This window comes from Musa acuminata, chromosome BXJ3-9, assembly GCF_036884655.1.
Source record: "Musa acuminata AAA Group cultivar baxijiao chromosome BXJ3-9, Cavendish_Baxijiao_AAA, whole genome shotgun sequence".
In the NCBI taxonomy this organism is placed as follows: domain Eukaryota; kingdom Viridiplantae; phylum Streptophyta; class Magnoliopsida; order Zingiberales; family Musaceae; genus Musa; species Musa acuminata.
In genome coordinates, this window is record NC_088357.1 from 3047000 (window position 1) to 3061593 (window position 14594).

Consider the following 14594-nt stretch of genomic DNA (forward strand, 5'->3'; position numbering starts at 1 on the left):
AAATAAGAGAGAGAACAAACTTTGGTCGATAACGTCCCGTAACAGATAAAGATGAAATTATTACATTGAAATTGAGTCGATATCATAGAATTTAAATACCAAAAAAATTTATAAAATCGATTAATCAAACTATAAAAAAATTCTCAAACCGAAATCATTTTTAAACCCTTAAAATCGAATTATCAATAAACTGATCACGCCAAGTCGATTTTGGATCAATTTGATTGGGCCACACACAAACTGGGCTCTTAGTAGCGCGGCCCGTTTCCAGCGCTCGACGGGCTCGTCGACACAAGCGCGCATCAAATTCCTCCGATCGGCTACCCCCTCGGGCGATATCCGTCTTGGAACGCCTAGCTTGTGCTTCCCTCGAGCCCACTAAGGTGCGAATTTTACCTCATCCTCATGCATTCCTTCTCGATCTTCTTCGCCGCCCCCGCTTGATTTGGATCTTTTTTCTAAACACATGGGAAATTTCGACCTAGAATCCTCGATTCCACCATATGTTTGATTGGTTATTGTTTTCTGATATTGTCATTATGATTTATACTAGTGTGAACTTTAAGGAGCAGGGGATCTGCGAATTGGTCGCTGAGATCCCTAAGTTGAGGTTTCATGTGCTAGCTGTTTTCGTGTTCGCCGAGATCCGGCGCCTACTTTTATAGGAAAAATGTGATACGAGGAAAACGTACAGTCAATTGACGTTGTACGATTTGGCGTTGACAATCGCATGATCTACTGATGTTATGTTGGCGATTTTGTTGGTTCTACTAAAATAACCCAGTTAAGGAAAAGAAGAATTGGTTTAGCATTTCCTATGAGAGTATCAAAATGATCTTACATCTCCTATGCTTGCAGAGGGCAGACATCTTCTCGATAGGTAAAATTTCATTTCTGAGATTTTTTTTTGCTGAAAATGGCATTAAGAACTGAGAAATCCAATTACCAACACACTTGATAATAATAAGAAATTTGTGGTCCATTGAGGGACTGATGTGCGGAATTTTTAGCTGTTTAACCTACTTGGTTGTCATCTGAGACAATACGGAGTAGCAACATACACTTTATGTGACCATGCTCGATTTCCATTTAGAACGTAGTGTATCATGGCCTCAGTATTTGGAGCGTATCTCTCATTGTATTCTTAGAGGAGTTTCCCACTATATACACTTGTGATTCAGCTTATTTCTAAACATTACAATCTGCAGCAAATTTGTGCTGTCATTCCCGTGCCTCTTCAAAATCCAGTTGCTTGGTCTTGTTTGTTGTCGTCTTTAATTTGAAGTGCTTTTGAAAGTAGCTAGCCAAGATTTGCATGTATGAAGTAATAGAATATATGTTTTTTCTTACCAACAAGAGTTATAACAAAGGTTTTCGGCGCTCTTTGGTCTATGCGAAACCGTCTTCTTGTCCCCCTACAATTTTCTGCTTTAGTGCTCGTGCAGCATCATTTTAACTGATTTAGTATTGCTATAAATGTTCAAACTGATCATCCTTGAGTCAAGGTCTTTTCGCATAGAGTCCTCATGTTATTGCCACTCAAGTTCTGAACAGATAATTAAAGCATCACTGATTCTGGTCATGAGCAATCCAATTTAATGAATGCACCAACAATCGTATGCACATGCAAAAGACATGATACAAAATTCCTTTTGTTTTGTTTGGGTTCGGTGAACAGTCAGTCGATATGGTTGCCGGCGGTGCGCCACCCAGAGGAAGTGCAGCAGCAGCTGCTAACATGCGCAGGCGGAGGGCAGCAGGTGGTGGTGCGGCAGCAGCGGGTGGAGGTGCCAGTACCATGCTCCAGTTCTACACTGATGATGCCACAGGGGCCAAGATGTCTCCCAATACTGTTCTCTTCATGAGTATCGGATTTAGTGCTGTGGTTGCTCTTCTGCATGTCGTTGGTAAGCTCTATTTTGTTCCTCGCTAGAGCTTCAGGCGTGCAGCGACTCTAATCTCAGTAAAAGTGTACTTTTTCCAAGCAAGCACCTTGTGAATGTACCCCTGTTAGATCATTTATCAGATGTAGACATGATTCATTTTAGCAGTTTAGTTTAGGATTAGCAGCTATTAGCATTATGAGAATTCTAGAATGTATGTAGTTCTACATGTATGTTAGTTTTAAGAGAGATCCAACCTGCAGCTCAATGTTTAATTTGTAACAGATAAAATGATTGAACTGCATTATGCCTGAATTAAAATGCATATTTGATCGCATTGGGTTCAACATTCTGTCATGAGATCAATCAGAATAACACATTTTAATTAGGAAACGACTGATCGATGAGTCGTTTGTCTTCGTACAAAAAACTTATACAGAAATGGCATTGCTCAGAGGCTTTATCACATGTTTTGTTACGTCAATTCTTTATAGAAAGCCAAAGATCACATATGCTTGGAGTAGCATGAAGCAGCAAACTGGTTGTGTCATCTGGGCAAAAGCTTATATTACAGATCAACTACAGGACTCAGGAAAAGAGTGTCCACATGGACAACCAAAATACATGAAAACTAACTATGCTAGTATTGCCGGAAAGTAAGATTAAGGCGGCCAGGCAGCATGCCAGTTTCTTCAATGAGCCATTTCGGCGCTGTCATTGGGATGATCGACGAAACCCCATGAAATATATGCCTAGATTTTCCACCGAATATTAGTACATCACCAGACTCAAGTTCAACTTCCTGAGCTTTGTTAATATCTCGTTGATCTCCATATAAAAATTTAGCCGTGTCTCCCAGTGAAAAAGAGACCACCGGTAATCCTCTTCGGAGACTCTCTTCGCGCTCATCTCTGTCCTGCACGTTAAAAGAACATCAGCATCTTCTGAATCGATTACTAAAACATTCATGCAAAAACATTACGATTTTGTCTATATGGTGGAAACATGTGCCTGCAGTTCTTTCATAGTGTCTATGATTAGAAACATAGTTTCAATCCGGTGCCTCCATCACATTCTTGGATAAAAACAGATAGTCCATAATGCTCTGGCAAATGTTTAGATGAAAACAAATAATCCAAGTATTAACCAGTTTAAGGGAAGTCCCAGCTAAATTCCGATGAACCTCAGAAAGCTACACTCAAAAGTTAAAAACCATTTTATACAAACAATAAAAACTTAGGTGCCATATTGTGGTTTGGAAGTAATCCACAAGATGGCACGGAAATACAGCATTAGAAAAAAAATCAGTGTTTTGCAAATAGAAATGTAGGATAATACCTGATGCAGACCAAGACGACCATTGTTATCGTAGAAATTCACAATGCAGAGATCTGGTGATATCTTTGGAACTTCAGATGCAGCATTAACACCATGAGATTGTGCATTCAAAAAGTCATGAGATGACTGAATGGCTCTGTCAACCATTTCTATGAAGTCCTCTGGAATTTTGGGTGGTTCTGCACCATCTATTGATCGCTTGCTATCATACAATCTTGACTGTGGATCCCAGTTCATCCCCAAACACATCATTCGCAGATGCAGTTTGGCACCATCTCGATAACCAGGTCTGTAAAATCCACCCAAACCGACACCAAGGTCTCGACATTTTTTAACAATTTTTACCTGAAGCAAAAAAAGAGAGAACATGAGCTTAATTGAGAAACCAAAGCACTCGAGCACCTACACATTATAATTGCTCCAGCTATCTTTCTGTATGATTAATTAAAAAACAAAATAAGAAGTGCATTTTCAGTTACAAATTTGATGTGTGTTATTTCCTATCTCCTAACTGCAAAATATAAAGAGAAAATTCCTTAATAACCAAGTCTGAAGTAGTTTACATGGAGAAAATTATTTTTGAGTAGTGTCACTGAATTAAAAGTAGAATATGAACAACAGACTGAACGTAGATCGATGTCAAAATATATATTCGAGTAAAGAAAACACAAGCCTGATCATCGTGATCAAGGTAATTTTTCAACAGAATCATCCCCGGCCTCAGATGTATATGCTGAGGAACAATTTTGGCTCGTTCAGCTTCTATTCTTTTTTCCCGATTTATTGCCTGAAGAGATCTCTTTAGTATCACATGACCCACATCTTTGGCCTTGCAGATGTCAAAATGCTGCATCTCAGCATCACTTTGTGGACTTCTCCTAATGTTGCTGCCAATGCTCTCTGGAGATGCTCGACTACGTTGAGCTATGACAGTATGTGGGGATTTAGCGTATCGGAAGACGTTAGGAGACTCGTATGTTGATTCGTCAGCACTCTCTGGAGAAGCTTGACTACGTTGTGGCATGACAGTATTTGGGTATTTAGCATTGCGGAAGACATTAGGGGACTTGTATACTCCATCACCCTGATACATTGATTTGCCAGCAGAAACCTACAAATCCAATCCAAAACAACAGTAAGCATTACCTCCAACTCAAATTTGCTGCATGATTATTTGTATGTCAAAAAGGATAAGGCACTCAGCCAAATTTCATAAGCAAAGAATTTAAGCAACTTAAAACAACTCAAACGTAAAACAATCCTGCAGCTTGCAAATCAGCAAAAACAATTTGTGAACCAAAGTATATTTAAGCACACATGAAATGATGAACCAAAATATGTTTAGTTCTATAGAGTCTATCAAATAGCATGCATCTTTTGTGATATATACCATTCACATCAGTCGTTGCAGTGCCTTGCAGTGTTGCTCTGTTACGACATGAGCAACCAAAATAGGAAAAGCAATACAAGCGTACATCCGGCTGCCCTAATAACAACACTTACACTTTTCATCTCAAGAGCACATAGGGTTGCTTCGATTCCTTCAAACACAATCATCATGTAGGATTGAGTACGAGTCCTATGATAGTACTAATGATTCTTTGCATCAATCAAAGAAGTAAAATGTGTAGCATTATTATTACAATACGATCAGGCGCTAACAAAACCAAGTCCACTACATATTGAATCCCCGAAATCCTATGTGCTGCATTGTGTTGATGAAGGCATGCGTATCTGACCAATGATTTATAGTAGGGTGAATCAACATCGACGAGTTACAATTAGACATTGGGTTCTTCGAAACGTCGACTTCGAGGACGAAGACGGCGGCGATCATCAAAGGGATCGGTCGACACAAAAAAGGAAACGAGTGTCTATTCAAGAACCAACAAAACCCAATCAAACATATATCATCTCGACAGCAAAAGGAATCGACCAAAAGTTCGTGAAAGGGACGAAGAAAACCTAATCAAACCTGTATCATCTCATCGGTCCGTATTATCGACACAGGGATCGGTTCAAGAAGGGAACTCACGGGTTTGCGGGGATGAGGAGAAGCTCGGTTTCCGGAGAAACCCCCAGGGGTTCCCTGGCCGGACATCTTCGTCGTCTTATTGTCGCCGGAAGAGGAGAAGAAGGGGATACGCCGGCGGAGTACGGAGAAGCGGGAGGAGCGCGAAGCGACGGAAGAGGTGATAAGCCAAGATCGGAGCATGGGAACATAAATCGAGAGACAGGGAATGGGGGTTCGCACGCCTATTTCGAAGTACAGATGGAGGCAGTTGGCTCTTTGGGACTCGGAGTCGAGCGCTTGATGGGTGACTTCCTCGCTGGGCCTGCAACTTCTAATGGGCTTTGCGGTGGCTACATTTTGGGCCTCATCAAGCGTTGGGCCGTATTATGTTTCGAGATCCTAATTACAAAATTAGATCCTATTATTATTTTTTTGAAACATTACTATGAAATATTTAAAGTTTGTACAATTATTTTTATTTTTTTAAATAATTTTAATTACAATACGAGGAAAATATTTCGTGATTTCCAACTTTTTTTTCCTTTTTTTTCTCAAAAGTGCATTTATTTTTTGTTTTCTCAAATGGCATCTCATTTTTCGAACAACATCCAAAATATTCCTCACAACCCTAATGATACTTTTTGTCATCAGTTTTGGACTTTTTTATTTGACTCATTTACACTTTTTTTCAACACCATTATATTATTTTTATTGATGTATTAAAAGCCTTATTAGTGTTTTTAAAACACCGAAGAACTATTAAAAATATAATAAATGACATCACATTGTGCATTTTTTATCGTCCTTGATCATAAATTATTAGGATGCCAAATTTTTAGACTCGAAGTTAATTTGATTGGGGTTATGAATTCATTTGTCTCATTTATGATATTTTAAATTATAATTTAAGATATTTTTATTGTAGTTTAATATGTTAAAATATTATTTTTGATGTAATTTGAATAAGAGACACTATTTAAAAAATAACAAAAATATAAAACAACTTTTCAAAGATAAAGAAAAAAGAGAAATATTTTTCAGTAAATCACCCAAAATATTTCATAATAATATGATGAGGCGGAGTTCAACAACACCACTTTTTTCTCTTTTTCTTGACGAACATATCATTGGCACGATTCAACATTGCGTGCCAACATAAAAAGCGAACACCACACTCGTGCCATCGGCACGAACAAGCAGACACACGAACGCCGTGGGCGTAAGACTTCTCAGGGACTCGGCCGATCATGCATTCGCCACCCGACAGTTCTCGCGAATCTCCCCATCGCTCCCCGTCAAAGGGCTTATGCTCCCCATCTTGATCATCGCCGCGCCGAAGTCAGCCATGAACTTGCCGGGGTTCTCGCTGTAGTGCTGCACCAGGGCGTCCGTGTCGTCGCTCCCGTCGCCCCCAAACAGCTGCTGGTCCGAGTGCAGCAGCCCCTTGTTCTGCAGCAGACCTCGGTAGTAACCGACGTCGAAGACCGCCGGCGACGTTTCGTCCAGCGGCGACAGCTCGTTGTCTCCGCCGGTCCGCGGGCATCGCGCCTGGAGGGCGCTCGCGAAGTCGCTGTCGATGGTGGAGGTCTCGTTGTAGAGCCGATCCCGGAACAGGGCGCACCGAGCGAACCCGAGGGTGTGAGCTCCGGAGAGGGCGACGAGGTCCTCGACGGCCAGGCCGTGGGACTGGAACTTCGCCAAGAGGTCTGGCAAGCCGGAGAACGGCGTGGGGATGTCGGCGTTTGCGTCGTCCTTGCTCGCCGTCGTCGCGTCTCTTCGGCCAAGTAGCACCTCGTACGAGCTTCCACCTAACTGTAACGTAACATGTCATGAACAACGAGTGCATACCATGCTATGCCATGAAAGGACTGCTACAACTCACCGCTACGATCGAGTCCCTCGCGGCGACGGCCAAGATATCAGCACAAGAGACTACGTTTCCGAAGCATGCCGCGTTCACGACAGCTTTGATGTCGTCTATTACTTCGAACCCTCTCAGGGAATTGTTATTCGGTCCCGCCGTCTTCTCTCCGACGAAGGTGGCGGAATCATCCAGCAACACCGAGCCATCGCAACCCTGTCACCATCGCCATCCCCATCAGGCATTAACTTCTTTTTCTTCTTAATACAATATAAGAAGGAAGATGTGGTCTTACGTTTACGAAGCAGTCATGGAAGTGCAATCGGACGAGGTACGCACCCAAGCGTGGCTGGAGCGCGACGGCCGCCTCCACCACTGCTCGGATGGTGGGCAGTGCTTGCGGGCACACTGCATCGTAGAAATCCGGGGTGAGCTGCCCCTGAGCCGGGAGCATGACGACGAAGAAGATGGTGAAGAACATTTGAACAGTGGCCATGGAGTGACCGACGCTTCAAATCGAGCACCTCCGACAAGCAAATGGTGCTCGCGTGCATATGTAGTCTGCGTGCCACCAACATCACGTTGTTTATGAACCTGCCATGTACACAAAAATCGAGGTTTCTTCTGGGATTAGTCACTCCCTGGAAACTTAGAGAAGGCTCGAAATCCAAAGGCGTATCGAATCTATGCATCCAAATGAAGGATAGGTTCTGAGAGAAACAGATCTGTTGACGAATATGAAGACATAACCCAACGACCGGAAATGACAAAACGTGGAGACTGCTCCCTTTGGACGAGAGGAATTGCTACAAAACCTGGTTAGGTGTATGAAGTAATATTATGATGATTTAGTAGGTTCAAAATGATATATTAATGCTAATAATGACCGAATCACTTGATGACACGTTTATGTTCTGCAATCTACTCTTCGTTAGCCAAATGCAACAAGCAATTAATGTTTTAGGTCATGTATATTATACATATATTGAATGCGTATAATAAAATATCAAGATCAGGTGAAATGTGGGAGATGAGGCCCAATGGTACGTTCATTATACGGGCCTGATAGATCGGCCCGGCCCAATAGGTTCAACCATGTGGCGGGCCATCCACGGCGTCAAAACCAGGTGCTCCCCCAGAAACCAGAGGCGATCCCATGTTGCTCCAAGTTGGCACCCTCCCGGCATGGAGCGGAGCCGCTGACGACATGATTGCACGGTGTGCATGTGCGGCCACCGACGCAGCAGTTAATAGGGAGTTCAGACGCCCTTACCGGAGCCGAGGAAGTCGACCGGCAAATAGCCGGCATGCGATCGCATGGAGGACGAACGGATGCTAACCGAACTTTTCTCCTTCGACCTTTTGCCGTCTCGTATCTGGGTGGAATATTCCACCAAGTCCGAGCACTCGATGCGACCGTGGAGGATCGGTCGCAATGTGGACCAGACTCGTCGTAGCTTTTGCCGCCGTAGATTCGTCCTACAAATTCCGTTGGTCGGTCGACTGTGGGTGCCGGCACGACCCGTGCGGACAGCGACAACGCACGCGAGGAACAGCCAAGGGAAGGAGCAATCGGCCGGGCATCTTCTTCACCGCGCATGTATCCACCTACCAGAGAGAGAGAGGGGGGGGTAAGGTGGGGGGGTTCATGGGCTGGCATCTTTACTGATAGAGACGAATGCGTATCAACCACCGCGACGTCCGTGGCCACGTACCATAGGTGCAGCTTCAAGGAAGGAGGAAACTGGCTTTGGAGGAGCACATCGTTTTCATGCCATCCTCTCTCTTCTCCTTGCTTCTTCGAGGAAGTGATTGGGTGATCAGAATCTGTAGTTCCCAACGACTGTTCTACATTTATATATTTGGTACGAATACGACATGACAGTACAAAATGATTCCTTCTTTCTCTGACGACCTCAACCTGATAAATTACTTCTAATCGTACCTTCCCGAAAACTGAGACAGCCGCCCATGACGAACCTACGCAGAACGCTCCACCCACCGTCGGTATCACTCACTGCCGATAGGCCACAGGGAATGGTCCACCCGCCATCGGTACCGCTGCCGACAGGCCAAACCCTACGCTGATCATGCATGAAGCGTGTCCATGACCGGTCGATGGCTGCTTCGATAGCCTCTCCGCAAGAGGTGTCGACTTCGGATGACGACCTTCGTGTCTACCTGGCGGCATGGAGGAGCACACCTTCTTTCCCATGGTCGTGTGACACATGTTACATGTTAGATGTTGGACTGACAGCAACGAAGGAGCTCGAAGCAAAACCAAGTTCGTTCTCTCATGCCAACCACTGGAATGTTCGATCTTCCACTTTAAACAGTATTAATTATAAAGTGTTCTCTATAATTAAATTATTTTTAATATTTATATTTTTAAAAAATATAAATCGATAACATAAAAATATATATTTTTAAAAAAATATATATAAAAATAAAATAATAAAATTAATTAAATTATAATTAATTATTTTAAATATGATCAATAAAAATAGATTGTATATAATATGATAAGGGAGGATCCAATCCGTATCTTAGTGTAGCTCAGAAGGGTAACTATGATGGTTGGAGCAAGCAACCTGACCTCATATAAAGTAATTATTATTATTATGGTAGTAAATCTAAGCGCAATAATCTCAAGAAGCCCAGCGAAAACAAAGCTCGAGGAAAGAAGGAAACTCCAATAATAACTCTGAGTTGTATCAAATTCTATTTGGGTTTTTGAGCCGTCCATTCCAACCTGCTACATAGGAATTCAATGGTTATTACCTCATATCATAAGACAATTTGCACTGCGAATTGCCGTCTACGGTCATTGAATTCTTTGGTGGCCTCTCAAAGTCAACTATTCCCTCACGGCTCCTCCAAAGTTCTAATATAAGAGTCCTGTCACGATGACGTCATAAGCCACTTGGCCAGGCAAATATTTTGTGTATATATCATCGAATGGACGCCCGAGAGCACCTCGCTTCCCCCTTCCCTTCCTCAGCTTCTCTGTTCGAGGAAAGGAAGACGAGAAGGCGAGGCAGCCGAGGAGCATGACCGAGTCCGGGGGCGGTGCGCCGCCGTCGCCGGCGAAGGTCATCTTCGGCAAGTACGAGATGGGCCGCCTGCTCGGCCGCGGCGCCTCCGCCAAGGTGTACCACGCCCGCCACTGCCCCTCCGGCCAAGGCGTCGCCGTCAAGGTCTTCCCCAACCCCCGTCGTCCTGCTGGTTGCTCTGCCGACGGCGACTCCTTTATCCGCGAGATCTCCGCCCTCCGCCGGCTCCGACATCCCCACATCATCCGCCTCCACGAGGTGCTGGCCTCCCGCTCCAAGGTGTACCTCGTCCTCGAGCTCGCCAAGGGCGGCGAGCTGTTCTCCCGCGTCGAGGACCGCGGTCACCTCCCGGAGGACCTCTGCCGCCGTCTGTTCCGCCAGCTCGTCTCCGCCGTCGCCTACTCCCACTCCCGCGGCGTCTTCCACCGGGACCTCAAGCCGGAGAACCTCCTCCTGGACGAGGCCGGCGACCTCAAGGTCTCGGACTTCGGGCTCGCCTCCCTCCGCTCCTCCTCCTCCTCCGAAGGCGATGACGGTGACCTCCTGCTGCACACCCAATGCGGGACGCCAGCGTACGTGGCGCCGGAGGTCCTCACGAGGAAGATGACGGGGGGGTACGACGGGGCGAAGGCGGACATGTGGTCGTGCGGGGTGATCCTCTTCGTGCTCAACGCCGGCTACCTCCCCTTCAACGACCCCAACCTCATGTCCCTCTACCGAAAGATCTACCGCGGCCACCACCGCTGCCCCCGCTGGACTTCGCCCAATCTCCGGCGCCTCATCGCCCGCCTCCTCGACCCCAACCCCGCCACCCGCATCTCCATCGACGGCATCCTGCGCGACCCCTGGTTCGCCAGGGACTTCGACGCGGACCAATGGACGGCGCTGATGCAGCCCCGTGGAGATGCCACCGATCCATCGGGCAAGCCCCACCATCGCAGGGAGCTCAACGCCTTCGACCTCATCTCCTTCTCCCCGGGGCTCGACCTCTCGGGCCTCTTCGAGGAGGCGACCTCGGACCGGGAGCGGTTCGCGTTGACCGAGCCGGTCGACACAATCGTGGACCGGCTCGAGCGGGTGGGGAGAGGGGAGGGGTTGGCGGTGAGGAGGGAGGGCGAGAAGGGGTTTAGCGCGGTCGTTGAGGGGCAAAATGGGGAATTCCTTCTGAGGGTAGAGGTATACCGGTTGACCGGCAGCGTTGCGGTGGTGGCGGTCGAGAGGAGCGGTGGCGCTGGCGAAAGCCTGTGGACTGAGAAGTTGGGGCCCGCGTTGAGGGGCGCGGTGACCGGTGAGCGGTTAACTTAGCTTTAGAAACCCACTGTTTTATAAGTATGTGACTATTGTTTTTTTTTCTTTTTTCGGAATTAATGCTAAAGAAAATTGACGTCATCAGAAACAAATAAATCGATCACGATTCATATTCTTCTTCGGAAAGCTGGAAAAACAGAACACAGTCTACGAGTATCGTATGACACACCGAAAGCACGAATCATTTGATTCCCTTACAGGAACTGTTCGACGCTTTCGATCTATCTGTGTGGGTACGTACAGCACTCGAAGCTCAACACACACACGGCGCGACGGAGTCTTCCATGGAAGAAGTCTGCACCGTCGAAGTCTCCAACGCAACTTACGACTGTGACTTCCGTAGCAATCGATGAAGGAAGGGCAAGAGGTTGTCCACACGAGTTGGAACTCAAAAGCACAGTAATATATTAATAATATTCTCTTATTAAGTGGCACTTTCCGGAAGAACAAGACGTGCAGAAGATACAAGCAAGTCCGATGGCAGAAGCAACCACAGACTTGCACTCTTCCACTGACACAACACCGGCAAACGTTGGGAGCTGCGCTGAGGTCCGTCCAACAGGATGGTGATTTTGAGAGGAAGAAGCCGGTCGATTAAAGCCCTCCACCGATATGATTGATTTGACAGCTAGCTAATAAGCAACATCTGCAAGGGGGCTGGAAGCTCGCGGAAGAGGGGTACGTCAGAGATGAAAAGAGGAAAGTGCAGATCGAATCTATTCACCCATCGAAACAAATGATTCAATCATAAACAATGATTGAATGAGGAGTTCGAAAGAATAATTTCTCATCTGATAATTTTTACACAAAAATCGAGGAGTTATAATCATTATTACGTAAAATAATTCTTTCAAATGAATGAGCATAATTAATAAAAAGATTATGATACTATGGGTTTCTCATCTCGAGAACCCGATAAATGAGAACAGAGAAAATTACAAAATTATATTTGAATATGTGTTTTGAGGTATTTGAGTGATGGCAACATATTCTATATTCATGGGACATAAATTCTTGGAAATTATTATAAATTATTTAAATATTATACTTTTTTTGGTTTTTCTTTTGTTTATAATCTATTGCTGCTGATAATAGGACGGTAAAAGGATAAGAAGAAAAGAGAATTTTTCATTATTACAAATTGATATCATTTTGACTTTCAAATGTGATGAGTATATCTACATATCAGATAACTTTCTAATAAGCATCTAAAAATATACACTATATATTTGATGTCATTAATTGATCTCAATTTCTGGTATTAGAGTATTTCATAAAATAATATCATACTTATGATTTTTATACTTATAATTGGTGTTAGAGTCATGTTTTGAAATCAAATACGTTAAATTGTAAAAATATTTTAGATATATTTTATATTTAAATATGTTTATTAGCATCATTCATTTATGAAAAAAATATTATTTGGTTTAGATTTACGATACTTAAATAATCAATTTATAATATCGATTTATTTTTCTATCTAATCCATTATGTCGTCTATTTATGGACGATAAGAGGTTTATCATGCTTGATTAATAAAATGCTATTGACAATTTACCGTAACGGTAGTATTATTGAGGGTAGCGACCTTCGGTGATCGCTAGCCTAATCACTAGCGGTGGCTGCATACACAATTAAGCACCGCGGGGATTAGCAGGCTTGCGACGGTTGTTGCTGCCTGCGATGGCTAAGGCGATCACAACAGCTTCGTTGCCTGCGGCGGCTACAGTGACTACAGCAGTGTGCAGCATCAACTTGACGTCGAAGGATACCAGTGGCCCGGGCGCAAGCATGGGCACAGCAGCGCTCCCGACGACCCTTAATTCTTCTTAGTATTGCTAGATGTTTCTTAGCTTCTAAAGAACTACTGGTTCTTCATTCATCTTAATATTAAAGATAAAACCTTGTTCTACTACATGCAGAGTTTTATGTGTTTAGGCCTTAGCGGGTGCTAATTACGCTACCACGGCATTGCATGAGGCCAAAGACACCGGTTTCATGATGCCTTCTTCGACTTCCCTGACGTCGCCGAGCGTTGAGACTTCCCATCAGAACTGCCCTCCCTCGAAGGTCTGCCCGAACTGCCACCCTGCGGGCGCCACGTCGATGCTGCTGACGGTCCTGCCGTCGCTGGTGGTGACCTGAAAGGAGAGGCTCTGCCCGTCGAGGTAGCCGTTACTCTGCCAGTTCTGGCCCCAGTTGCGCGACATGGCCTGCCACCCGGTGTTCGACACCTTGATCGACACAGCGTGCACGTCCCCGGCGCCGCCCACGTTGGTGATCAGCACCAGGTTGAAGTAGGAGTGCCCGTCGATGGTGAACCGCATCCCTCCCTTCTTCACGCAAGCCACCCTGCAGGAGGATTACGTTATGCACGGATCAGCATCACCACAGTGGACTCGGGCGCCTTGTGTCACTGCTCACCTGCGGAAGGAGACGGGGACAATGCCGGCACGGTACCGCGCGATCCGCAGGAAGGCGGGCTGGGCGAGGTCGAAGTGCGGCAGGGGAGGGTTGCACCAGCCGCCGTTGTCGTTGGCGAGGGCGTAGTTGGGAGGGCAGAAGTTGGTGGCGGTCACGACGATGGAACCGGGGAGGCACCAGCGGGGGTCGTCGGCGCACCGCAGCTCGTAGCAGGCGCCGCAAATGAGGCCGTCGTTAAAGAGCGCGGTGCTGAGCGCCGCCGTGCTCGTCCCGTAGCCCTGGCTGTAGAGGTTGCCGTACCCGCAAGCCCCGCCTGCAAACACGTACGTTCATATGTCAGTATCGGTCATTTGCGTCGTTTATGGGGGGCCAAACTCACCCATGGTGCCGGAGGCGTCGCCGCCGCCGTAGAAAGTGGCGTGGGCGTTCTCCCATGCAGAGTCTGCGAAGGCCGTGGACGCGAAGACGCTAAGGGAGAAGAAGCAGAGGACGAGAGCACTGTAGAGATAGAACTTTGGGTTTGCCATCCGGTGGTATATAAGATGATTGAGAGAAGAGAAGAGGTTAGGGGGCCGTTGATCCGGGGAGATGAACGGAGCTATTTATAGTGAACACATTGCCTTCGAACCAAGTGCACCAGTCAACCCAAATCATGAGCACATGGTATCGGAGAAGCACGAGCTACCCGGCCTGGTTGAGCACCCTCTCTC

At 45.7% G+C, this 14594-nt stretch overlaps 5 protein-coding genes across 5 annotated transcripts; 2 read left to right on the forward strand and 3 right to left on the reverse strand.

The window, feature by feature from the left end:
• Positions 1–266: 266 nt before the first annotated feature.
• LOC103996962 (protein transport protein Sec61 subunit beta) lies at positions 267–2217 on the forward strand. Its single transcript, XM_065166499.1, has 2 exons — positions 267–383; positions 1679–2217. Exon 2 carries the CDS (start codon positions 1688–1690, stop codon positions 1931–1933), a length of 246 nt encoding a protein of 81 aa, XP_065022571.1. The 5' UTR covers positions 267–383; positions 1679–1687; the 3' UTR covers positions 1934–2217.
• Positions 2218–2404: 187 nt separating this feature from the next.
• On the reverse strand, positions 2405–5500 carry LOC103996963 (uncharacterized). The gene is made up of 4 exons (XM_009418041.2): positions 5257–5500; positions 3895–4332; positions 3222–3566; positions 2405–2799 (listed from the first exon to the last, which is right to left on the reverse strand). Exons 1-4 carry the CDS (start codon positions 5434–5436, stop codon positions 2524–2526), a joined length of 1239 nt encoding a protein of 412 aa, XP_009416316.2. The 5' UTR covers positions 5437–5500; the 3' UTR covers positions 2405–2523.
• Positions 5501–6251: 751 nt separating this feature from the next.
• LOC135649525 (peroxidase RIP1-like) lies at positions 6252–7748 on the reverse strand. The gene is made up of 3 exons (XM_065167993.1): positions 7392–7748; positions 7118–7312; positions 6252–7047 (listed from the first exon to the last, which is right to left on the reverse strand). The coding sequence occupies exons 1-3, from the start codon at positions 7590–7592 to the stop codon at positions 6481–6483; spliced, it is 963 nt and encodes a 320-aa protein (XP_065024065.1). The 5' UTR covers positions 7593–7748; the 3' UTR covers positions 6252–6480.
• A 2309-nt stretch (positions 7749–10057) lies between these two features.
• On the forward strand, positions 10058–11572 carry LOC103996966 (CBL-interacting serine/threonine-protein kinase 14-like). Its single transcript, XM_009418043.3, has one exon. It carries the CDS (start codon positions 10147–10149, stop codon positions 11452–11454), a length of 1308 nt encoding a protein of 435 aa, XP_009416318.2. The 5' UTR covers positions 10058–10146; the 3' UTR covers positions 11455–11572.
• Positions 11573–13305: 1733 nt separating this feature from the next.
• Positions 13306–14550, reverse strand: LOC135649527 (expansin-A2-like). The gene is made up of 3 exons (XM_065167994.1): positions 14264–14550; positions 13885–14197; positions 13306–13812 (listed from the first exon to the last, which is right to left on the reverse strand). The coding sequence occupies exons 1-3, from the start codon at positions 14409–14411 to the stop codon at positions 13509–13511; spliced, it is 765 nt and encodes a 254-aa protein (XP_065024066.1). The 5' UTR covers positions 14412–14550; the 3' UTR covers positions 13306–13508.
• Positions 14551–14594: the final 44 nt, after the last annotated feature.